This window comes from Muscardinus avellanarius (assembly GCF_963383645.1).
Source record: "Muscardinus avellanarius genome assembly, chromosome: 1".
NCBI lineage: Eukaryota > Metazoa > Chordata > Mammalia > Rodentia > Gliridae > Muscardinus > Muscardinus avellanarius.
This window is the reverse complement of record NC_137786.1, coordinates 124,879,124-124,905,272: the sequence shown is the minus strand read 5'-3', so window position 1 is coordinate 124,905,272 and position 26,149 is coordinate 124,879,124. Positions and strand designations below refer to the sequence as shown.

The 26,149-nt window shown below is 41.5% G+C and overlaps 1 protein-coding gene across 1 annotated transcript in view; it reads left to right on the top strand.

The window, feature by feature from the left end:
• Positions 1 to 9,384: 9,384 nt before the first annotated feature.
• The window catches only part of SIAE (sialic acid acetylesterase), a gene marked incomplete at both ends in the record, with an annotated part of 47,029 nt that continues 30,264 nt past the window's right edge, over positions 9,385 to 26,149 (top strand). Inside the window, 3 exons of the mRNA XM_080718862.1 lie at positions 9,385 to 9,451; positions 14,327 to 14,488; positions 22,400 to 22,575. Coding sequence (XP_080574988.1) covers positions 9,385 to 9,451; positions 14,327 to 14,488; positions 22,400 to 22,575 — 405 coding nt within the window. The remainder of the gene's footprint in view (positions 9,452 to 14,326; positions 14,489 to 22,399; positions 22,576 to 26,149) is intronic.

The following is a 26,149-nucleotide window of genomic DNA, read 5'->3' as shown; positions in this document are numbered from 1 at the left end:
TTAGCATCACAAAACTATACCTTGAATGCATGGTTGTTATAGAAGCGGTCTTCTACCTTAGCCCCCCATTCTGCTGGATCAAAGTTGGTTTCTAAATGGTAAAAATATAATAATTTCAGACTTATTTTGAGTTCATTAAAGTAAATGACAAAACAACACAAACCAATATCTTGTTTCAAATCACAGGTTCTTTACTGATAGTCAAAAATCTTGACAATGTACCTACATAGCCTAGGACTGCAGACATAACCAATGATCATTAAAAAATGATGATCAGTTAAACACTAGGTGAGTCCTTGGGGATATTTACAAAAGCACTAAAAGCATAATTTTTACTTTCATAGAATTTATAGCAAAATGGAAGTGAGAGAACAAATACCAATATTTAAACACAAATATAAACATATAAATATTTGTCAATACAGAAAAGTATAAAAACAAATGCTAAGTAGCCAGAAAGCTTAGGAGGTGAGAGAGTTTTCTTAACATAGCACATTATAGAAAGGTGACAGATATATGTGTGTGTGTGTGTGTGTGTGTGCGCACGCGTGTGTTTTACTGGGGGTGGAACCCAGGGGCTTTTCTACCTCCAGGCTATACTCCCAGACCTATTTTATACTTTATTTGTGATCCTCCTGTCTCAGCCTCCCAAGTGCTGGGATTATAAGCGTGCGCTACTACGCCAGGTGAGGTATTTATATTTAAACAGAAATTTCCTTTGACTTTTCATTATGAAAACTTTCAAACCTAGAAAGGAGAGAGAACTGTACCACAAACCCCATGTTCCCATTACCTAGGTTCAGTAACTATCAACTCAATTTATCTTATTTTATTTTTTGGTGGTACTGTGGGTGGAACCCAGAGGCTTTCTACCTCTGGGCTACACTCCCAGACCTTTTTTAAAATATTTTATTTGGAAACAGGGTCTCACTAAGTTGCTGGAAGCCTCACTGAGTAGCAGAGGCTGGCTTCGAACCCGTGCGATCCTCCTGTCTCAGCCTCCCAAGCATGGGGATTACAAGCGTGTGCCACCACGCCCGGCTATCTTATTTTATCTATAATTTTTTTCTTCTGATTTTTAAGCCAACTCCAAGCATCCTTTTAGTTTATCTACAAATATATCAATATGAATCTCTAAGATTTAAAGGCTCTTAAAATATCACAACACCATTTTGGGGGGGGTTACTAGGGATTGAACCCAGGGGTGTTCTACCTCTGAGCTACACTCCCAGCCTATTTATTATTTTGAAATGGTCTAAGTTGCTGAGGCTGGCTTTGAACCTGTGATCCTCCTGTCTCAGCCTCCCAAGTACTGGTATTATAGGCGTGCACCACCATGCCTGGCACCACATCACCATTTTAACACCTAAAACACTAACAATAATTTCCTAACATCATCAACAATCAAGCTAACTGTCCAATTTTCTCTCAGTTTTTAGTATTTTTATTCATCTTTTTGTTGTTGGTTCAAATTAAACCCTCCAAATGGGCACACATAACCTTTTGTTGATATGATTTTAAAATTGCTTTAATGAAAATTCCCCACTCCCCATTTTTTCCTTGCAATTAATTTGTTGATGAAATTAGGTCATTTTTCCTTTGGAATTTTCCACAGTTTAGACATTTACAACTATCTCAATGGTGGCTTTTAACAAGTTCCTTTGCCTTTGAATTTCCTGTAGATTGATGGGGTTAGATCTATAGTTTCAATCTAACTCAGATTTTATTTTTTGGCATAAATATTTTATTGATAATATTGTGTAATTCTGTCAGGAGATATATGATATCTGGTTGTTTCTCTTTTTATAATTCTTATGGCTCCTTGATGATAATCACTTAGATCAATTCTCTAGAGGTTGCAAAATGGTAGTGTTCTGTTTGACCATGACCTCTTTATTTCCTGGAGTAAATCAATAAAGAAAATAGTTGCTTTCATCAATGATTTGATTACCCTGAAATAGAGTTCTTCCCGAAAAAAGAAAGGCTAAGAGTTTGATTCTTTCTTTTTATCAGTTTTCAGAATAATCACTTGGCTCCCTAGCATCCTCTCTAGTTGACGGAGCGGTGGGTTTCGTTTTTCTGTTTATTTTTCTTATTACAAACTCATTTAACAAATGGGGTCAATTCTGATACATGGTATGTATTAGTCTTATTGATACTGATTGTCCAAAATTTGGCCATGAGCTTTTTCATGTGCTCAGATTCCCCAGAGTCCTTTACAAACAACACTGACAAAAGAGCTTCCTTGTTTTCTGGTATGGCAAGATGGTTAGCCTCATCTTGTGTATTCATGCCCAGTGCACAGAATTAGCTAGTTCCTCAAGAGGCCACAGGTCCTGGGACATGGTATTTAGAGATGACAATCTAGGGCCTAAGTGCTCACTAGAGCTGGACTGGTCATTGTTTTGAAACCTTTTTGAGGTTCGGAGCTAGAATTATTATTATTATTTTTGGTAGTACTGGGGATTGAACCTAGGGGCATTTTGCCTCCAAGATACGCTTTAAAAAATATTATTCTTTTTTTTGAAACAGGGTCTTACTAAGTTGTGGAGGGCCTCATAAGTTACTGAGGCTGGCCACGGACCTGTGATTCTGTCTCAGCCTACCAAGTACTGAGATTATAAGCATGTACCACCATGCCCAGATTACTTCATTTTTTTTAAGAGAAAATATATCATTATGAGGCAACTGTGATGTTTAGAATTTATAAACACCTTTCAATTTTATAATTTTATGTTACTTTTCTGGTACCAACAATCTTTCTCCTAATAAATATATTCTAAAATATATATAAAAAAGTTTCCAGATATGGTATTCAGCTTTCCACTACTGTAACAAATACTTGAGATAAACTGGAGAAGGAAAGGTTGATTTTGGCTCACAATTTTGTAGATTTTAGTCCATGACTGGTCCTACTTCTTGAACCTGTGGTCACACAGTATGTCATGGCAGGAGTGTATGGCAGAAGAGGCTATTTACCTCATGGCCAGGTAAGAAAGAGGAAAGAGACCAGCATCCAATAATCCTCTATGACCCCCTGCCCTTCCCCATGACCTAAAGTATCCCATTAAGCTCTATCTCCTGAAGGCCCCACTACCTCCTAATAGGACACAACTGGGAACCAAGCCTTTAACACATAGGCCTTTGGGGCATGCACCAGATATAAATTATAGCACTCTTTTATAGTATTATTATTAGCAATGATTACTGAAAACAGCTTTTTTCCCCCCAGTTCATTGTTTTTAGGACATATTATTAACCAGGGACATATAGTCAAATTTCTATGTTATAAAGTCATTTGAAATAATTCTTTTCTGTATTTTTCATCCACTCAATACTAGTTCATTTGTTTCATTTGCTTTTACATTTAACGATGTTAACATTTTTAACATTTAATAACTATGCTAAACATTAATGAACCAAATTCAAGGCATGCTATTCTTCTCCCTCCACCCTGTCCCCTTTCTCCAAGAGGAAAATGTTTATTTTTAAGGTTTATTCTTATATTTAAAAGTTATATATTTATATCAGACTCTGGTTAGATAAATGGTAGCATACTAAGCATACCTTCATTTTTTTTCAGATTCTTGAATACTCCATAGCATCATCTAGAGATGGTCCTCATTCTATTTTTTTTTTACAGCTGCATATTGTGTGAGATCAGTTTATTAAGTTAGTTCCCTTTTATGGGAGCTGAAGAATGTAGTTAATTATTAAGATTGCTTGTCCAGATGCCTGAGGTCCTGGGTTTGATTTCCAGAACCACAGAAACACACACACACACACACACACACACACACACACACACACACCCTACTATGGAGGTTTGGGTTGTTTCCACAAATAATGATGTAATGGAAAGTGTAAAGGTAGACCTCTCAGGTCAAAGGTTAAATACATATATAATTTTGGTAGCAATTGCTGAGGACCTCTCCATGAGGTTTTATATCTCCATCAGTAGAGTGAGTACTTTTTCCCCCAGCCTTGCCTAGAGTATGTTGGCAAACTTTTGGTGTTTTGCCAATATGATGGAGGGGCGGTTGCTGGTAGCTCAGTGTAGTTCTGTTATTTGAAGCAGTTTAAGTAAATTTTCATATGTTAAGGACCATCTGCATTTATTTTTTTTGTCTGAATTGTTCATATCTCTTGCTCATTTTCTCTATATAGTTGTTGTTAAAAGGTTTACAATGCATTGTTTTTGTAAGCTCTTTATTAGTTTTTTAACCTACTGGGGGAAAAACTTGCAAATTGTTTTTTTCTGTTTGTCATTTGTAGTTTTATTTTCCTCATGATGATTTTTGTCATGTAAAAGTTTACCTTAATTCTATCAATCTGTTCCATATTGTGTTTGAAATTTTGAAGCAATTAAAGCAACTTAGCAAATTTTTTTCCCTTATGTTGTAGAAATTCATCCATATTTTCTTCTAGTGTGTGTGTGTGTGTGTGTGTGTGTGTGTGTTTGTGTGTGTGTGTGTGTGTGTGTGTGTGTGTGTGTGTGTGAATGTTGAGGGGGATTCTATCTCCTAGCCACACCTCCAGCCCTTTTTGATTTTTATTTGGAAACAGAGTCTCACTAGGTTAATAAGAGTCTTACTACTTGCTGAGGCTGACATTAAACTTGCAATCCTCCTGTCTCAGCCTTGCAAGTACTGGGATTGCCAGCATGTGCCACTATGCCTAGATTCTTCTATTATTTGTTAGCTTTTTTTTCTTTAATACTTAAGTCCCTAATGAATTTAGAATTTATTCTGGTATATAAGATGATTCAATTTTATTCTTTCAATTTTTACCTCAATATCATTTAATACGTTCCTTTTCCCCTCACAATTTGAGGTAATGTACCATTTATATTGTACACTAACATGTTTTCTAACATGAGAATAAAAATTAAGACTGATAGTCACCCATGAAGAATGACTGCAAGGGAATGCCTGCATTGTGTGGGAGACTGGGTTAGAAGTCCATATGATTTCTTTTGCCTTTTTCGAGGCACCAAATTCTGATACTTGAATCAGTTGTGTCTTCTTTGATTAACATGGGTGGAAGTGGGTGTGATGCTTAAAATGTTTTCAAATGGTTTTAGCCATTGTTTATTAGAGAGCTAGTATCCTGAGGCCATTACTCTGAATCATCAATTGCTTTTATTACTGTGATCCTATAACAGTGACTCAAATGTTTCTATAATAGGATGACTAAAGACTTTTTGCTGCATGAATTTGTAAAATTAATATAATAATACAAAATTAACTAGGGTTCATGACAATTCACCATCTTCCCCAAAGGATTTTTCTTAATCATCTTTCCTTCCTAAATACAATATTTTTGTCGAAGTTAAAGTTTCTGATTGTACAAAATATTAACTGTGACTGCATATGGAAAAGACCAGCAACAGTCAGGAAATTGGCAAAGATTTCTGAGCTCTGCAAGGGCAGGACAAAGGCCAGGGGTGGAGCTGGGTAGTACATGGGAACTGTTTTAATTTAAACTTTGTGCTCAGTTTCCTCCATCTATAAAATGATTTACAATAAAATATCTGTTTGCCTGTGGCTATCTCTAGTCACCCTTACCAGTGCTGGAATACTGTAATAAAAGGTAATGATAACAGCTTATACAAAATTAGGATGTTACTTATTTTTAAATTATTATTATGGTTAAAATAACTTTTTAGTATAAACTGTATGGGTTCCCATTTTTGACTGGGTCAGATCATGGTAATCATGAGCCTTCAAGGCTGGAGATTTAGACATTTTATTTATGGAAGTGAAGGAACATTGTTCTGGCTCTCAACCAGAGTTACTGTTCGCATAGATCTTAGTTTGTACAGAATGGGAATTTTAGAGTATGAAGAATATAAATTACCTTTCCAAGCTGGCAGTTCACTTTTCAAAGCAGTTTGTCTCTGTGCTTTTATTGAAGAACAGTTTCATATACCCCAGTGAATACCAATTTATTTAATCTAAGGAGTGTTGAATTATTTTTATAACACTTATAATACTTTCAAATGAGAAGAATCAAAATTTAAAGAAAACTGCAAATTATCCTCTTAGGAAGAATAGACAGTCAACTATTGGGGATGCAAAAGAGGACTCTGTTGGAAAGCAGAGGGGTGCACTGTGTGATTCTTAGAAGTCTCCCTTCACACTAAGTGTCCCTGAGAAGAGGACTCAGTCCCTGAGTTTGGGGACTGAACTGGCAATCCTGAATAATGTGAAACTCAGAGAAGCTGTCAAAGCAGCATATATTGTTCCAAACAGCAAGAACTGCTATTTAAAGCCACCTTGCCTCATGAAGGCTCTCTGTAGAATGGAGATGGTCTTAAGCAAGTTTAATATAGCCAAATGCTTAATCTCTTATTTTAAAAGATACACATTAAAAAAGCTTACTCTCTCTTTTCTCTAGAAGGTTCTCAAAATATGCTGCTGCAAAAGCTGGTATATTTTCCGGTTGCTCCCTCAGAATTTCACGTGTCAGTCCTTCAAGAAGATTCCCAAATCCTTGTGGAATTCGGTAGTGGGTGTTGGAGAATGGAATTGACATCTCCTTGGGAAGAATTGCCTAGGGTACCTAGAGATTCATTAAAGAGCACTATTTTTAAATGTGTTTGTTTTAATTATATAATCACAATTATAACAACAAATTACTACTGAGGCCTCCATTTTCTAGACTTTTTTGTGATACTGGGAATTAAGCACAGAGGTAGTTACCTCTGAGCTATACCCCCAGATTTATTTTATTTTGAAACAAGGTCTCACTAAGTTGATGAGTCTCACTAATTGCTGAGGCTGTCTTCAAACTTCCGATCCTCCTGTCTCATTTTCCCAAGTACTGGTATTACAGGCATGCCCATCATGCCTGGCAATGTTAGCTCTTTTTTTTTTTTTTAAATAAACTTGACAATCTATCCATTTCTTCCACAGAATTTTGAATTCTCCATTATAAATTAGATTTTACAAATATAGTCTTGAGTAGTTAAGTAATTTTTTTTTTTTTTTGGTGGTACTCAGGAGCATTCTACCTCCAAGATGTATACCTATTTTATTTTTATTTTGATAATAGTTTCCCACTGGATTGATGAGTCTCACTGCTTGTTGAGGCAGTCTTTGAACCTGTCTCAGCCTCTCAACTACTGGGATTACAAGGGAACACCACCAGCTCAAATGGTTGTGTGTGTGTGTGTGTGTGTGTGTGTGTGTGTGTGTGTGTGTGACTGGGAATGGAACCCAGGAGAATTCTACCTCTGAGCTATACTGAGCTATACCTCCAGCCCTATTTTTATTCTTTCTTTCTTTCTTTCTTTCTTTCTTTCTTTCTTTCTTTCTTTCTTTCTTTCTTTCTTTCTTTTTTTTGGTGGTACTGGGGATGGAACCCTTCTACCTCCGCGTTACATTCCCAGACCTATTTTATATTTTATTTGGAAACAGGGTCTCTTAAGCCAGCAAGGCTGGCTTCTAACCTGCTCAATCCTACTGTCTCCGCCTTCCAAGCACGGGGATTACAAGTGTGTGCCACCATGCCCGGCTTTTATTCTTTATTTTGAAACAGGGTCTAAGTTGTAAGGTCCTCACTAAGTAGCTGAGGCTGGCCTGGTACCTCGAACCTCCTGTTTCAGCCTCCCAAATGCTGGGATTACACGTGTATACCACCATGCCTGACTAGATGATTTTTTTAAGTGATAAAAACCTGAGTTTTTGGCCAGGTATGGTGGCATAAGCTTGTAATCTCAGTACTTGGGAGGCTGAGACAGGAGGTTGTCATTCCGGACAGCCTCACTACTTGGTGAGGCCCTCTGGAACTAAGTGAGACTCTTATTCTTTTATTTTGAAACAGAGTCTCATTAAGTTGATGAGGGCCTCAATAAGTTGCTGAGGCTGACTACAAACCTGTGATCCTCTTGTCTCAGTCTCCCAAATTCTGGGATTACAAACTGCCATAACTGGTGGCTCCAAAGAGTTTTCAGTATGACAATAAGAACTATTTTCTGTCTGTCCCTTTGTCTTCCTGTCTTAAAAGGTGAAAGTAAAACCGGATGTGGTGGCACACTGTAATTCTACTATTTGGTAGGCTGACATAGGGGGATCACAGGTTCGAGGCCAGCCTCAGCAAATTAGCGAGGTCCTCAACAATTTAGCAAGACCCTGTTTCAAAATAAAAATAAAAAGGGCTAGGGGTGTAACTCGGGTAGAATGCCCCTGGGTTCAATCTGCAATACCAAAAGAAAAAGAAAAAGAAAAAAGAAAATAAAAGTGAGGGTGGTTTTTACTACAAGTAGAGAAAATGATTGTTTAAAAATTTCATTGAAGCCGGGCGTGGTGGCGCACGTTTATAATCCTCGCGCTTGGGAGGCTGAGACAGGAGGATCGCACAGGTTTGAAGCCAGCCTCAGCTACATAGTGAGGCTCTGAGCAACTCAGTGAGACCCTGTTTCCAAATAAAATATAAAATAGATCTGGGAGTATAGCCCGGAGGTAGAAAGCCTTTGGGTTCCACCTGCAGTAACACACCCCCACCCTCATTGGATTCACTGCTGAGAAAATCCTGTGTAAGGCCTAAAATATACATATGCATATATACACATATACATATATGTTATGTAGGAACTAGGTGCTGGTTCTGGAAATTATTCCAACTTGTTGAATGAAGTTCCACACTTAATTTTTTTCTTAGCTGATACTCTGGAGGCACGACCTGTGGGCGAAGCACTTCTGTACTCTGCAGTGGGGTTGAGGAGCCGGGGGAGAAGGTGGTGGTTTCGAAATCCCAGCCCTCCAAGTGTTGGGATTCTTGTAGCCTCCGGTTTTGTCTGGAGCTGGCCTTCTCTCCCTGTCTGGGGACACAAGGCAGGTTAAGGGGAGCCGCGGGCGGCAGCAGGCGTCGGTGCGGGGTAAGGGCGGGGGCCAGGGCAGGGGTCTCCGCTGGTGGACGCGAGGGCTTAGCGAGGCTCAGTTTGTGGGGCGTCTAGTTATTTTGGGAAACATGAGATGGAGTCTTGAGCTATTCTAGGGTGGCGAGAAGGCCGGGGAGGCCCAGGCCCGGGCTGGGGGCCGCTCGCCCCGGGTGCTCTGGGGTGCGGGGAGCTCGAGGGACGGCGGGCCAGGCCGCCCGGCGCGGGAGAGGGAGCGGGAGACCCGCCTCACCTCGCCTTTCTCTCCCAGCTGGTGCCGGCGGTTCCGGTTGTTTTTTCTCGTTGCTGGGTAACCGTCTTTCTTCTTTAAAAAGAAAAAAACTACGGCGGCCGAGGAGGGGCGAGGAGCGCCGGGTCCGGCGGCCGCGGGTGGTTCGTGGACTCGGCCCCCGGGGGCGGAGCCGGCGCCCAGCCCCGCCCACACGGCCCCGCCCCGGTGACTTCCGCGGTGCGGCGCGGGGCGGCGGACCCTGCCCGCGAGCATGGGGGTGCCGGGGTCTGCGCTGGGGCTGCTGCTGCCCTTCATCCTGTGGGCTGACCGCAGCGAAGGTGAGGCGGCTCCGCCCCGCCGGCCGCTGCCCGTGCTGCGGGCCCCGAGGTCCCGAGGTCTTCGGGCTCCCGACCCCGCGCTGTCCAGGTCGGCGACCCAGGCCTGGCGTGCGGGTGCCGGCTGGGCCGCGCCGGCCCGTCCGCTTTCTCCACTCCTTCCTCGCCCTTAACAGGCAGCGTGCGGGGCGGAGGAAGAGTGGGTTTATCTGAGGGGGGAGGCTCAGACGCCCAGACCCAGGCCCTCAGGGGAGCTTGGAGCGAAGGGGGCGAAGCGAGTTGGATAATATTTGGAAACAGGTGACTGAGTCATCCCAAACATTTCAGCAGCAGCCCCCTCAGTGGTACCCTTGGGGAGGGTTTGCATCAGTCTGGATTTCTTGGGAGAATTACATTTTACTAGTTTAAGTGGTTATTAGGGCTAAGGAGTACAACCCCCTCACTAGCTCATGATAATTTAAGGCTCAGCTTTGAATTCTGGTGCAGCTAGCTGGTGGGATGATGTGCTCGGCCTTGGGGGCGGGGTGAGGTGGGGAGGGGCTGACTCACTTTGGCTATTGTTAGGTCAGAGCCTGTCGTCTGAATGCCCAGGGCAGGACCCTGGGCCCCAGCGTGGAGAGACCAGTACAAGGATCTGTCTGCTCATGCGAAGTAAAGTGATAATGCTGGAATTTTTTTCACCCCCTTTAAAAACTACCTAAAGAGTGTGTCCTAAAGATCCCTGTTAAGAAATGGAAACTGAGGCGGGAGAACGTGTGACTGCTACTTCTAAGCAATTGCAAAATGCCCAGAATCAAGGAAGCAGCAGCCCATAAATGGTCTTTAGAGTTTCACAAAAGTGCAAACTAGTAGCACTTTGCTTGTCGTTGACTCTTACAAGGTGGGAGAAGGTCAAGAGGAGAGTCATTGTTTCATTGGCTTTCCTGTTAAAGCGGGTTAACTTTCATGTTTTATCTCCTCCTTTGGTCATCTCATTAGATCACCTTCATTAACATTAACTATATTTTCATTCCTTCATTCATGTTCTAGAATTCCCTTCTTACTTGGTTGAATATTGACATCCTTCCTTTAACCCCTCTCCCACTTTGCCTTATTAATCATGTAATATTTGAAGTGTATAAAATGACATGTGATGCTGGGCGTGGTGGTGCACGCTTGTAATCCCTGTGTTTGGGAGGCTGAGACAGGAGGATCACATGGGTTCGAAGCCAGCCTCAGCTACTCAGTGAGGCTTCCAGCAACTTAGTGAGACCCTGTTTCCAAATATAAAAAAGGTCTGGGAGTATAGCCCAGAGGTAGAAAGCCTGTGGGTTCCACCCCCAGTACCACCAAAAAATAAAATAAAATAAAATAAAATAACATGTGACAATGAAATGACCTGTGAACTCACAGGATTTTTGTGGTGGTGGGGAGTACTGGGGATTGAACCCAGGGATGCTCTACTTTTGAGCTACACAGCCTTTTATTATTATTATTGTTTGTTGTTGTTGTTGTTGTTGTATTGGGGATTGAACACAGAGGTATTTAAGCTACACCCCAGCCTGATTTTATTTATTTGGAAACAGGGTCTCACTAGGTTGATGAGTCCCAGTACTTGCTAAGGCTGTCCTCAAACCTGCAATCCTCCTGCTCAGCATTTCAAGTACTAGAATTACAAGTGTGGGCCACCATGCCTGGCTTTTATTTTTGCTTTGGAACAGGGTTTCACTAAATTTTGGAGGGCCTCTCTAAATTGTTGAGGCTGGCCTAGAATCTTAGATCCTCCTGTTTCAGCCTCCCAGGTACTGGGATTACAAGCATGTGCTGCCACCCCTGACTCACCTCCCAGTTTGAGAACTGCAACACTGCAAGGCCTGTGGGCTCCTGAATATGTATCTGCCAGGTCCCTGTCTTAATTTTTGTAGTTCATTTGTAATGATGCTCTCTAACCCACAGCACTTGTTCTTGTTTTTCTACTCCAACCCCTCTCCTCCATTGAATTGAGACATTGAAGAACAACATCAAGAAATGTTAAATGTGTCTTGTGTTTGACACAAAAGCCATGATCAGTCTTGATCTTGCATTCCTTTTTGGTCCATTGTTCAATTCCTTGGTGATATTCCACTGTCTAATCAGTTTGGAATTTTAGCCTTGTAAGGAATATGATTTTCTCTTGATTTATCATGATTATCTAAGTGCGGTAAAGTGGAAATTACAGTGACTTTGGAATCAGATGACTTGGTTTCTAGATCTGTCATTAACTACCTTGTAACTTGAGGCCAGCTGAAGAAGTTTAATGTCCGTAGTGTCTTCAGTGCTGTGAAGGCCGCTGTAAGCTTCCTGCTAGCAAGATGTCTCTCTATTGCGTTTTTTTTTTCTTCTTCTTTCACTGTTATTACTCCAATGCTTAAATTAATGCTGGTACAGAGGAGGCATCAGTAAATAGTTACTGAATTAATGAATATGGAAGCAAGCTCTATGTGTGTGTGTGTGTGTGTGTGTGTGTGTGTGTGTGTGTGTGTGTTACTGGGGATTGAATCCAAGCACTACCACTGAGCTACTCCCACCCCGCCCTATTTTATTTTATTTTGAAACAGGGGCTTGCTAAGTTTCTGATGGTCTTGCCGAATTGCCGAGGCTATCTTCCAATATACAATCCTCCTGTTTTCCACAGAAGTTACAGTGTGCCACCCCATCTGACTACAAGCAAGCTATTTTTTAAAAATTGCTTCATTTACTTTGGTTTTAATCTTTTATCTTTTGTGTGTGTGTGTGTGTGTGTGTGTGTGTGTGTGTGTGTGTGTGGTACTGGGGATGGAACCCAGGGGCATTCTACCTCTGAGCTATACCCCTAGCCCTATTTTTTATTCTTTATTTTGAGACAGAATCTCACTGATTTGCAAAGGGCCTCACTAAGTAGCTGAGGCTGTCTGTGAACCGAGATCCTCCTATCTCAGCCTTCCAAATGCTGGTTATTATTAAGTGTGTGCCACTACACCGACCTTTTGTGTGTGTGTGTGTGTGTGGTATTGGGGATTGAACCCAGGGACAATCTACCTCCAAGCTACACCCACAGTCCTATTTTTATTTTTTAAATTTTGAAACAGTATCTTGCTAAGTTTATGAAAGCCTTACTACTTTCTGAGGCTGTCCTCAAGACTGGGATCCTCCTATCTCAGCTTCCCAAATGCTGGCATTACAGGTGTGAGCTACCACACTTGATTTGGGTCTTAATTTCTTGATCAGAAATATGATTATGTCTTTTGATCAGTACGTAACATGATTATAAAGAGCCTTTGCATCTCTAAAATTCATTAGCCCCACATAATCCATGTGCAAAAAGGTTATGTGTGTGTGTTGAACACAGTGCTGCTCGGAAAGGCACTTCCCCAGTCTGTGGGTGCTGGCTACATGCACAGAGACGCAAATGGCAGTTAGCTTTCTTCACTCTATCCCTCCACTCCTACCCTCTCTACTTAGCTCCTAGTTATGCCTTTGATTTTGGGGTTTTGTTCCATATGAAGCACCTACCCAAGACAGGGCCCTCCCACACTTGTGCCTGCACCTTCCCCCAGTAGCCTGCCAACCTGATTATGCAATTCCGGGATACTGTGGTCTCTGAGAGTGTTCCGCTTATGGTAGCTGTCAATCTCCAGCCCGGAAGGTAGGCCTTCTTGGTGATCTTTGATTGTCATGTAGGTTTCATTAGCTCATACAAGAGAAAGCTGAGGAACTTTAGGGACTGAGCTGTCAGTCCAAGAGCAGTTCACCAAACTTGTTCAAGAGACCCCAGAAGCTGTTCTGCTTGGTAAGTGTAGCCTGAGGGACCCATCATCATTTGTAGCTCCCAGGGAGGAAAATGTCAGCTGTGTTAACTCTGATTCTCTTTCCTGCCTATCATTTGTGTTTAAAACCCTTAAACTTAATTTTATAAATTTTCTTGTAGAGATTTCTTTTTGGTCTACTTTGTTCAGACGAATCAGGACATAAGTTTTATTGTTTTCCTGTTAAGCTTTGATGAGGAGCTCATTGAGAGCATTTGGATTGATGCTTGTTATTAAAAAAATCCTTTGATATAGGCTGGAGGTTAAAAATAGTAATGATCTCGTTAAAGTAAGTTCCTATGTAGTCTTGTTAGTGTCTAGAATAGAATACATGGTTTCAAGCACACTTCATCTTTTCTTTTTGTAAAGCTTGGCTTACAAAACCGATAAAGGTGTGATAAAAGACCTTTCTTGAGGCATTTTGGCCTCTCACTCAGCTTATTCCCATGTTTTGACTTACCTGAATTTCCCTGGTGAGAAAGCAGAATTGTAGCAGATATTCCTTAAGTGCCCTATACTGGGTTGCCAGAGAACCATAATAAGGGGAATTATTTGAAGGAAGTTAACATTGGTTGGATGGAAAGGAGGAGACAAAGTGGGGGGATATTAGAGAATTTGTGCTGGAGAGAGGCACGCTTCTTTATTCCCAGCTAGTAGGAGTGGGTGTGGTAATAGAAAGCCAGGGAAGGAAGTGGTTTGTTTTTCTTAAAAACACCATCTGCGGGGTGTGTGAAGGAGCATTTTAGTGATCTGGGGGAGAAAGTCAGGTGCTAGGGCCAAGTGTGAGAGCAGCGGATGATCAAGAGCTGAAGGGAGGGAAGGAGGCTTCGGCACCTTCGTTGCCTGGGGCTCTGTGAGTTTTCCCAAGTGGTCATCTTTGCACTACGATGCATATTGTTGGAAACTGTTCTTGTGATGCTGCTTACCTAACTAGGACAAAGAATATCTAGTTGAGAGGCACGGATTACTCAATTTCTGTCCTCTGGACACTGTTCCTCACTCTCACCTGATCCTGTTCCAGCTGGTGCCAAGTCTTCCCGATAATGTTCTCTTAAGTGTTTGCTAAATTTTTTAGGTACTGGTTTTCGCTTTGCTTCATACATCGATGATTATGTGGTACTGCAGAAGGAGCCTGCTGGGGCAGTGATCTGGGGCTTTGGTACACCAGGAGCCACGGTGACAGTGACCTTGTGCCAAGGTCAGGAAACCATCATGAAGAAAATGACCAGTGTGGAAGGTAAGGCAGCCAGCCCATCCTCTGTTCACTCATTGTCGTCTTCTGCCACCTGCTGGAGTATCTGAGAATGCTTATGATCCAGCTCAGGCAATCCATCCATCTGTGCATCCATCCATACAAGTTATTTGAATATTTACTATGTAGGCACCCAGGATACAAAGAATAAGGCTCAAAGCTCTTGTATCAAGGAGCTCACTGAACAATAGAAATGGACAGCAGATTATACAGTAGTGTGACAGATGCTATGCAGAAGATGTGTATGGGGTATCATGGGGTGTAGAAGAGAAATGTCTTACTTAGACTGGGTGGTATGAGAGGGTTCCCATAGACATTTCAGCCGAACCATGAAAAAAAGAAGCAGTATGGATCTGTTGCTAGGACCCTCAGCTCTGGAACTTACTGTCTGGGTTCAGGTGCTGACTCTCATTTAATGGCTGCAAACCTTGGACTTGCTATTAAACATCTCCATGTCTCAGTTTCTTTTTTTATTTATAAAGTGGAGATAGTCATAGTACTTATGGGATTATTGTGAGGATTAAATGAATTAACACACATAAAGTATTTAGTGCCTGACACACGATAAGTACTGAATAAGTTCCAGCAGTCATTATTGTTATTGTTACTACTGCTATTATTAATTAGTCATGCAAAAATTAAAAATTTTTGTGGTACTGAGGACTGAACTAACACTCAACCTCTGAGCTACAACCCGAACCCTCTTTCATTTTGAAATAAAGTCTCACTAAGTTGCTAAGAGCCTTGCTAAATTGCTGAGGATAGCCTCAAACCTGCAATCGTTCTGTCTCAGCTTTCCAAGTATTGGGATTATAGGCATTTGCCACCATGGCTGGCTAGTCAATCACTCACATATTTGTTGAGTGCCCACTATGTGCTGGATACTGATACAGTGATGAGCAAAATAGATGTGGCCTCTTTCTTACGGTAGTTAGGGGAGAGGACAGGAAAAGGACAAGCAATTAGTTAAGTGTGATAAGGACATCATGTGTGCTTAGGAGGGTAGTAGGGGAAATGAACTGGTCTAAGACTGCTCTTGAAAGATGAATAGGTAGCTGGGCATGGTAGCAAATGCTTGTAATCCCAGCATTCAGGAGGTTGAGACTGGAGGATCGTGGTTTGGGGACAGCCTCAGCTACTTAGCAAGGCCCTTCGCAATTCAGTGAGACCCTGTTTGAAAAATAAAAAGACTAAAAACTAGGGCTGGGGGTGTAGCTCAGAGATACAGTGCTCCTGAGTTCTATTCCCAGTACTGGGAAAAAAAAAAAAAAAAGGTGAATAGGGCAAACCAGGTGGAGGGAACAGCCCGGCCAAAGGCCTAGAGGCACGGGTGCATGTGGCTTGTTGGAGAAGTGCCAGGCAGGTGGGATGATCTGGAGCACTGGGTAAGTGATTGGTAGCAGATGATGGCAGATAAAGTTGGGGAAGTCAGGAGGCATGTTTGTCTTTGCTAGGGAGCATATATTTTGCATTTATAGATTTTTTTAAAGCAGCAAAACAATGTAATGAGATTGTTATTTTAGAAAGATCATGTTGGCAGCACTGTGAAAGATGAATTGGAGATCAGTAAGACAGGGGTGGTGGGACCTGTTAGAGGTATTATGACATCCAGGCCGTACATGATGGAGGCTTGACCCAAGAGAATTGCATGGAGAAGGATCTTCCACAAGGTGAGAATTAGTAGCTTTCACGAGTAGGGCAATCTTACAAAGGGCTCTCTATCTAGAAGACATAAAGATGTGCATGTGTGTGGATGAAGCAAACAGCTAGAAGTCCCTGAGTGCAGGAAGGTGTGCTCAGGGCTGAAGTGACAGTGAGACAGGTAAGGAGACTACTCTAGGGTTGGGGTGGAGTTAATGTACAAGTTGGTGGTTCGAGGCATAACTAGACTGTGTCTGTGGCAGGGAAGCTGGCGGACATTTTACTAGCTCTAGAAGGCAAGGATTGCTTTGCTAGTTTTGTCTGTACATAGAACTGATCACTCAGTCCAGAGTCGTACAGACCTTGGTGCTGTTGTCTTTGTAATTCAGCAAGCATTTAAAAATCCTATGTGCCTGGCATAGATGTAAGGTAAGTTCTTCTAGTTCCTGGATTTTAATTTTTATTGTTATTTTTCATTTTGCGGTACTGGGGATTAAACCCAGGGGCATTCTGCCTCCAAGTTACATCCCTAGTCCTATTTTTTAATTCTTTATTTTGAAATATGGTCTCACTGAGTTGCTGAGGTTGGCTGTGAGGCTGTGATCCTCCTGTCTCAGCCTTTCAAGTACTGGGATTACAAGTGCACACCACCAGGCCCAGCTAGTTCCTGGATATTTAAGCCTTTTTAGGGCAAGAATTTTGAGTGAAACAAAGAGATCTGAAAGGGATACTTTATCTGGTTCATTGATCTGAATGCTATTAGTGACATGCAGAAAGCACTGCAGGTAAAGATTCCAGGACCAGCAATGCTGCATTGTGCAAACAGGGCCTCTTAGTAAGTGACATTGCTTTAGAAATCTGAAGAACTTCTGTAGTTTAAAAATAAGAAATGGGATTTCCTTGGTGCTAATAATATTACAAATAAATGTTCAAGAGGCAGAGCATACATAGTACTGTAGACACAGAAAGCACATGGCATTATATAGCATTTCAGTTTTAAAAATTGTTCTTATGCATTATTTTTAGAGTTTCCCTCCTCTTTCATGTGTCAGGACTAATCCTCGAGGTGGGCAGAGACGAGGCAGGAGGGTAGGTGGTGACGGGAAGGAATAGAAGGTAATCATCAAAAGATGAGCCTCCTTTCTCTTTACAGTGACTGTGAACCCGCTCATTTATTTTGAGTTCAGTTTTATAAACATCCATCAAGGGCTCAGTGCGTATAAAAGACGAAACTAGAACCTATAGGAAAATACAAGAAGGGTACAAGCAGCCCCCTGGCCCAGCTCATGCTCTCCTCCTGCCCTTTCACCTGCAGTGGTGTAGGCTCCAGTGATGCTCTGGTTGGCTCACTGCAAAGTGGCAAGTCATTTGGAGTTAACAGCCAGCAGATTTCAAGGGAATCAAATAATTCATGGACTGTTGATGGTATTTCCAAAGGAAGAGGGGTTGATGTTACTGGTGGTGATCATGGTAGTACTTCTATTTATTAGACTGTTCACATTTACTTGGTAGAGAAGAAAGGCATTTTAGTTTACAGAGGTCAGCAAACTTTCTTCAGTGAACATCTTGCTCTGCCCTGCTCATAAAGCAAAATAGATAAAGCATTATTTGGAATAAAGAAGGTAGACACATAAGAAAATTCATAGAGCAGATAAGAAAATGTCTCTCAAATGAGATACTTACAGGAGATATTGGACAGTTGGCTTCTATTTGAGATTTTGTTGAGGACTCTGGAACTATCTTGATTTCCCATTTTGTCTACCTCTGGTAATATTTAACTTATTACCTAAGATCCCCTAGGGACAGAGAACAAAGTGGGATTTAGCAACACAAAGATTTTTGTGCAGCACACAGACACTTAAGCATTGGGAAAATGACAACCTGAAAGCTGATTTCAAATACGGTCAGGTGCTAGGTGTGGTGGCACATGATTGTAATCCCAGTGCTTGGGAGGCTGAGACAGGAGGGTTGCACAGGTTCAAAGCCAGCCTCAGCTACTTACTCAGCAACTTAGTGCGATCCTGTTTCCAAATAAAGTATAAAATAGGTCTGGGAGTATAGCCCGGAGGTAGAAAAGCCCCTGAGTTCCACAAAAAAAAAAAAAAAATTATATGGTCAGGCACTGGGTTCATTCAGACTGAGCTGTCAAGTGATGCTTTGATGAATCTTTCAGACACAAGGACTAAGGCCAGGGAGAACAGAGTATGTTCTCTTACTTTGGCACAATGAGTGTGTGTGTGTGTGTGTGTGTGTGTGTGTGTGTGTGTATGCAGGTGATAAAGTTAGGGCATTTATGTCTGTTTTTGTCATCATGATTGAGATAAATAGATTAATTTTCTTTAACTTAGAAAAACACACACACACAAAATCGAGCACCTCTCCTATTCCTGCCTATGGTACTAGCATGCAGACTTAGTTTACTGCTACGTAATAAATTACACAAATTTAGGTGCTTAAAATAATGCTAATTTCTGTAGGTCTGTGGTCCAGCCGTGGTGTAGCTCTGGTCTTACCAGGCTGAAGACAATGTGTTACCTCTGTTCTCCACTGGAGACTTGGCTAGGGAGTGACCCAGGTCCAAGCTTCCTTAGATTCTGGTCAAATTCATTCCCTTGAAGGGTAGGTTTCATGGCAGCATCTCTGCTGTTTCCAATCTTCAAACCCTGGACCATCTATTAAAGTGTTGACCTTATTAGGCCAGGCCTACCCAGGATAATTTGCCTTTTTACTCACTGAAAGTCAAAATCTCTTTGCCTTTCCCATATAACATAACTTAATAAAAAAATGACATCTCATCTCCTTTGCCATTTTCTGTTGGTTGGAAGCAAATCACAGATTCTGTCTGCTCTTAAGGGGAGGGGATTATGCAAGAGTAAGACTGGAGGTCTCCCCAGGGCATGTCTGCTGCAGCATGCTCTGGTTAAGTGACTTGCATGAGCAGGCTTAATAATAGAAAAGAATTTAAGCTTTGAGTTTTCTTCTTTTTCATTTATATTTGGTGGTGGTGGGTTTGAACTTTAAGTTGTAGATTAATGTGAGTCGATAAGGGATTGTTTATGCAGTAAGGCCTTCTTCACCTTCAAGCCACTTCCAAACCCTCTGAGCCACTTTGCAGGTGGTGAAGATCCAGGGTTCTGTGCAGAGACGTGAACAGGACTGCTTCTTTCAGCTCTAAGGGAAAAAATGTGGATAATTTTTCTTTTTCTCTTCTTGGCATCTGAGATTTGGCACAGTAACCTGCAAAATAATTAACATCTGATGCAAACAGCAAAAAGAAAAAGCAAGAAGGTACTTTATGAGTGATCATGTCTCTAGAAAAATTCTTTTCATTTTTTCCCTTTTTTTGTTATTCCCTTTTTGAGGCTGAAGTTAATGAGGGAGATGGAGAGAAAATGGAGAGAGATAGAGAGATATAGATAGATAGATAGATAGATCTTTACTCATTCAATTGGCTGGAATATGAAGAGTAACACTAAGATATAGGGAGAGCATTCTCCAGCTACAGCAGAATGGAGTTGCCATGTTTTGCCTGCACTCCCAGTCCCTTGCTGTCCTTTATCCCTGGGCAGTAAGACTTTTCAGAAGATCTGGTGAGCACAGTTTTCTTCACCAGCAATGTTGTCTGGATTGAGGCTAAGGGTGAACATTTGATTAAGAGCACTGATGAGGAATATACTGTAAAAGGCTAAGAAATAGTCCTGTCCTAGGTTTTCTGGGAGCTGACCCCATAGCCATAAAAGAGTAGTGTTGGAGGCAGGAGGGCAGAGCTTTAGTGAGTTATGTCAGTGTGGGAAGCCTGGAAAGACCTTGGCAGACTGTATTAGGACAGATTGGAGCGTCTGCCTGTTCAGAAGTGTGTGCCATACGGAGCACATCACACCTGTGCGACACAATCTGTACTAGCTGCCCACTGTTTCCAAAACAGTGATTCTTCTGGTTTAGGTGAATTATACATTTAATATGTTGATGTCTGGCTATTGGTGATAGAAAAACACTTAGTGAACATTTGACCTCGGGCTTAAATTGACCTTCTGGAGATGGGACTAGCAAACTCAGTTGCTGATACCTTAAGAAATTTTTTTTGGTGGTACTGGGGATTGAACTCAGGGCATCATTTTTCTCTGAGCAACATCCCTGGCCTTATTTCATTTTATTTTTTATTTTATTTTACCTTGAAACAGGGTTTGCTAGGTTTTTGAGAGTCTTTTTAAATTGCCAGTGTTGGTCTAGAACTGGAACCTTTGATTCTCCTGTCTCAGACTCCAAGGAACAGGATTACAAGTGTGCGCCACCATGCCTGGCCTGCTTTGACTTTTCAGAGGAACAAAAAAGTGCTCATTCACTGATGCTTTGGGGGTTTTGGACATTTCCTCCAAGAAAGTAATTCTTCATTGTTTGAGCTCTTACTAGTCGGCTTCTGCTTTCTTCCTTCTTTTTTAAAAAATTCCTTTCTTCCTTCTGATTGGACAGAAGTTTGCATGGTGTCTAGCACTTAGTAGGAACTTTGAATGAATATATATGTATATTTGTATATATATGTATATTTGCGGTACTGGGGGTGGAACCCAGGGGCTTTCTACCTCCAGGCTATACTTCCAGACCTATCTTTATATTTTATTTGGAAACAGGGTCTCAATAAGTTGCTGAGAGCCTCACTAAGTAGCTGGGGCTGGCTTCGAACCTGTGCGATCATCCTGTCTCAGCCTCCCAAGCGCGGGGATTACAAGCATATGCCACCATGTGTGGCTTTTGGATGGTGTTTTTATAATGATATATATTTTTTTCAGGTTGGGTATAATAACTTCAGTATGCTCTGTTTCCAGTTTTTATCATTCTTTCTCTTTGAGTTTGCATTGATCTGATGAGTATAAATTATACATCAGTTTATATTCTTTGAAATACATTTTTATTTTAAAATGTTCATTTCCAGTCAGGCATGGTGGTGCACTCCTGCAATCCCAGAACTTGGAAGGTTGAGACCAGAGAAAAACAGGTTCGAGGACAGCCTCAGCAACATAGTGAGACTCTGTTTCAAAGCAAAAAATTAAGAGAAAGGGCTGGAGGTGTAGCTTGGAGGTAGAATGCCCCTGGGTTTAATCCCCAGAACCACAAAGAAAAAAAATATTATCTTTTTGTTTTATTTTCCTGCTCCCATTTTCAACTTTGTTCATGTTTGGTTTTCATAGATATAATTTTTGGCATTTTTTTTTGGTGGTACTTGGGAGGGAACCCAGGGGCCTTCTACCTTTGGGCTACATTCCCAGACCTATTTTTTAATATTTTTTACTTGGAAACAGGGTCTCGTAAGCCGGAGGAGGGTGGCTTCGAACCTGAGAGATCCTCCTGTCTCAGCCTCCCAAGTGCGGGGATTACAAGTGTGTGCCACCGCGCCTGGCTAATTTTTGGCATTTCGAAGGCATGTTTTTAAAGTCTCTGAGCATGAGGTTGGCAGCTAGGACCCCCTTAGAGTATAAGAGGCAGGGAGGTGGCGTAGGGGTGCTTCCTAAGAAATAAGCTATGAATTTCTTAAATAGAGTCTTGGATAGCTTCTCAACTCTAGCTGAGTCTAAGCACCTTGAGTCTTACAGGTAACTCTGAAAATAATTACTTGGGCAAATAAAAGCAATATTTTTCACAGAGAGATGAATTCATGTGCCTCCCACTACTTCTTGCTGTGTCAGTTTGTGGACGTTTGTTTACAGGAGAACTGAGAGGCACTAGTGGTATGACTCCTCCTTAGCATTGTGGATGGGGGTGGTGTTGATGAGGAAGGTAATTTCACTCAGTAAGCAGAAATTGCAGATTATAAGTGACTTTCTCCAACCTGTGCTCACATTTGATTGGAGAGTTACAACTGAGTTTGGGGTGCTGAGTGAATAGGAAAGATTAAATTATGTTAATATTGACAGTTGGATAGTGTAACAAGAATTTCTGTATTATGTTTTTTTTTCCTACTAAACTCCCTTGAATTTTAATCTGTGTGTATTTTTGTCTCTCCTTATTTAGTGTGATAGCTGGGCAACTTATTTTTGTGCGAATGCTTTGGTTAAAAATAAGGAGGGATTGGTGCAGATTAAGGCTAAAAATGCTACTGTTCTTGTTGGTTCCATCCTATTCTCTGAAATCAGGCCAATCTTTACAGCTTTGAATACAGTTTATCAGAGAGGCTGGAAATAGCCACAAATGAGTACTGGCTGGGCTTTAATTTCACTTTAAGTGATTGATTAATGCCTTGGAGACCTGTTGTTATTTCAGCACCCTCTAACACCTGGATGGTGATTCTGGATCCTATGAAGCCTGGTGGACCTTTTGAAGTAATGGCTCAACAGACTCTGGGGACAGTGTACTCCATCCTGAGAGTTCATGATGTCTTATTTGGAGATGTATGGCTTTGCAGTGGGCAGAGTAACATGCAGATGACTGTTTTACAGGTAATTTGCAGCATCTCAGGAAAATAAATAATGTTGATGATAACGAAGAAGAAAAAGGGAAGAGAAGGGAGGAACACAAGGAAAGGCAGGCTGTTTCTATTAAGTTCTTACTATGTGCCAGGATCTCTTCTAAGTGCTTTTTATGTGCTAATTAATCTGATTTAGCAAATTTAGAAGGTAAGTTATGGATTAAGTCAGAAGTTACTGATTGGCAGTAATAATATATATATATATATATATATATATATATATATATATATATATATACACACATACACACACACTTTGGAGTGTTTTCTTTTGTAGGTTAAGAACTTGGAAAGGTTACTGTTTTCCTTAGTACTTTCTCTGAAACAGAGTTTACAGTTTATTTATTTGTTTTTCTATCTTCATTACATACTTTACCACCTTTGAGAAACGTTTAATTTAGAGGTTTAAAAGTGTCTACAGCTAGCTCATGATCTCACTTCACCTCTCTGAAGGTCTTACTGAGCGGAGCCCTTTCACAGACTTTAGGACTTTTGTTTGCTTCTCTGACTTCTGTTTTTCATAGTTTCTTTTTCTTCTCTTTTTTTTTTCTTTCAAAAACCTACTTAATAATGCTACTAAAAGATCTCACTCTGGGCATATGTAATTCATTTAATTATTAATTTTCTAATTGAGAATCAAAATTCTTGCATTTATATTTTCTTAACCATTACCTACCATTACTTTGAAGTGCTCATTAAACTGAACTTTGGACTCTTTTAGCATAAGTGAATGGACACAAAATTGAACTTTTATCTCTTGATAGAAAGCATAATTTTGTGTAGAAGTGGAATTCCTGTTAAGTCATTAAAGAAAACAGTAATTTCCTTAATGCTCTAATTGCAGTTCCATGTTTGCACAGAAAGGCAAGGACCAGATCTGTTTGTATCTATATAGTCACTTTCTCAATAGCAGTCTATGCCAAGGGATCCTATCCCATTTTCTGTCACGCTAAATCAGATCTTGATTGTTCAGAGTAAACACATTCTTTTGCCTAGAATTCACTCTCAAGCATCTTCTGTGCTCAGGGCAATGAGCTCAAAGATGTAAGGGAATAGAAAAAAGGTTCCATCTGAAACATCCAAGTGTTCATTTTTAATTTTTTGTTTTAAATCATGCTCTTGGTTTGCAAGACAGAATTTTAGGTGCTGATAGTACTGAAAGCCAAGTTTTTAGTCTCTTTACAGTCTGTAGGACCTCATATTTTGATCAAAACTCCCACCATATTCCTTTTGCTCCTGTCCCACAAATTCCCAGCAACACACACACACACACACACACACACACATGCGTGTGTGTGCTTGCTCTCCCCCCAAACCCCCTGCATGTATTTGTCTCTTTCCTTCTCCTCCCCTCCCTTCATGTGACTTTTCTTAGGAGGTAAGATTCTCACTATAACCTACCACTTTTCACATTCAAAGAAGGAAATGGCAGATTGTATGCCCATCTTGTTGTTAGGGTAAAGTGGAATTTTAAAATTGAATGTTATTTATAACACTGAGTGAGATGTTTATAAATGGAGAAAAATCTAAATGTTCATCTGTCGCCTCCTAAGTCAGGGTAGGTCTTAAGACTTGGATATTTCTAGTTAAGCTTAGAAAAGATGGCCAATGTCAGACATTTTTACTTTGCAAGTAGAGAAATTAAAATACAAAAGAGAAGGGCTGCTACCATATCCTAATAAGAGATTGTAGGAAGTTGGACCTGGTGGCACGTGCCTGTAATCACAGGACTTGGGAGGTAGAAAAATCTTAGGTTCAAGACGTGTGTGTAGTAATTTAGCTAGATCTTACTTCAAAGTAAAATAGGGCTGGGGTATAGCTCAGTGGTAGAATGCTTCTGGGTCCAATCTCCAGTAGGGTATATGTGTGCATGCATGCACACATGCACACACACGTGTACGCACTCATAAGTGTTGTGATGGCTGACTTCTTTATAGTGATTGCCTCAATTTTAGGGTTGCTATATTATACTATAGCAAATAACAAAATAACTTAGAGTCTCCAAATTTGTTAAAGTCAGTATTTCAGTTTCCCCGTGTCCTTTACCGTGTGTGCACATGTGCATGCACACACATGCACTCATGTACTCTCTCCCAGGGATGCCTTCCCCCCTGTAGACCCCATGCCAGGATTCTCTGAGGAAATAGATTCTTGACGTGTCTTCATTAATTCAAGGACGTAGTATAAAGGTTACAGAATGAGCACCGGTGAGCAGCTGCTTTGATGGCGAATGGTCTGGTCCCTGGGGGGGCAGCGGTGCTCTCCCTCGGCCTCAGCGGCTGTAATGACTTCAAATACCTTGGTATTCATTTACATCCTCATTTAAATACTTGGTAGAGAAATAATTACACTGAGGTGTTTGATGAGATGAAATCTGATCTCAGCAGATGGAGCAAGGCTTCTCCTTTCATCAGCTGGGAAAGCAAGTGTCATTTAAATGAAAATCTTCCTCAAAGCTCTTTATTCCTAAGTTGGCTGCCAATATCCCCCAGGAAATGCTTCTATCAAAAAGGCCTAGTGATACTTGGGAAAGGATACCAGTTTCAGAGGTAATTGGCATCATCAGGTACAGCAGGAATTTTTCCTCACCCCCACTTTTGTGAACACTGTCTGTGGCTTCCAAGTTCTGGAAATAATACACAAATGTGATTTTGAAAAATGGAAGTCTTCCAGGTGCTGTTTTGCATCCAGTTCCATGTGCTGGTAACAATGTAGGAGAATGCCAGCCATCCTGACTCTATTGGCCTGGCATTAATATTCTAAGCTTTAGCAACGGGTCTAAAAGACAAGGAGCACGGCCCCCCAGGCTGCTTCCCCAAGCTGGCATCTCATTGCCACGAGGCGCTCGAGTTCCCAGCCAGTGCGGAAGCTTGTGTGGGTGGAAAGGATGAAAGCAGTTTCATCCACTGTTTCCATGGAAGCAACATATGATCCTTCGTGCTTAGCGTGGAGCCATGTATCAAGAGAGGCGACTTTTTACAGGTACTTGCTACTGAAAAACAATTTCCCTGCCAGAATATACTGTGAATACATCAGCCTGTTCATACTCTTTTATGTTTATTTCACATTAACCTTGCCAGGCAAGATCGTGAAAGGACAGGTCTGGATTTCCTGTGGAATTTTCCTGAGACTCTCAGTCCTGAGAGTGGGAAGACCTGGAGCAGCTTTTATCCAGGGGGCATTTCAGGCTGTGGCTCCCATTGTGACCAGAAGAGCCACTTCATTTGCATCTGGCCACCTCATTGGCCTCAGCAGGCTTGGTGGCAAGTCAGAGGGCGCTGCCAGGGGCAGCATCTTTGAGTGAAGTCCTCTGTGGGGGAACCCTGGTGGCACCATCATTTCTCTTCCACTGTGGGATAGAGGGCCAGCTGCATTCTCTGTGGTGGGTGGAGGGACAGTGAGCCAGCTGCACACCCTGTGGCTAGAGGCCAATGGAAAGTATTCGGCCTCCTGTGCCTCTCACAGTGGCAGCCGGACTCAGCTGGAGTGCCTGTTCCTGCAGGCGGATGGTGCTGGGCTTCCTGACGCTCCCATTAGCTCTTTGT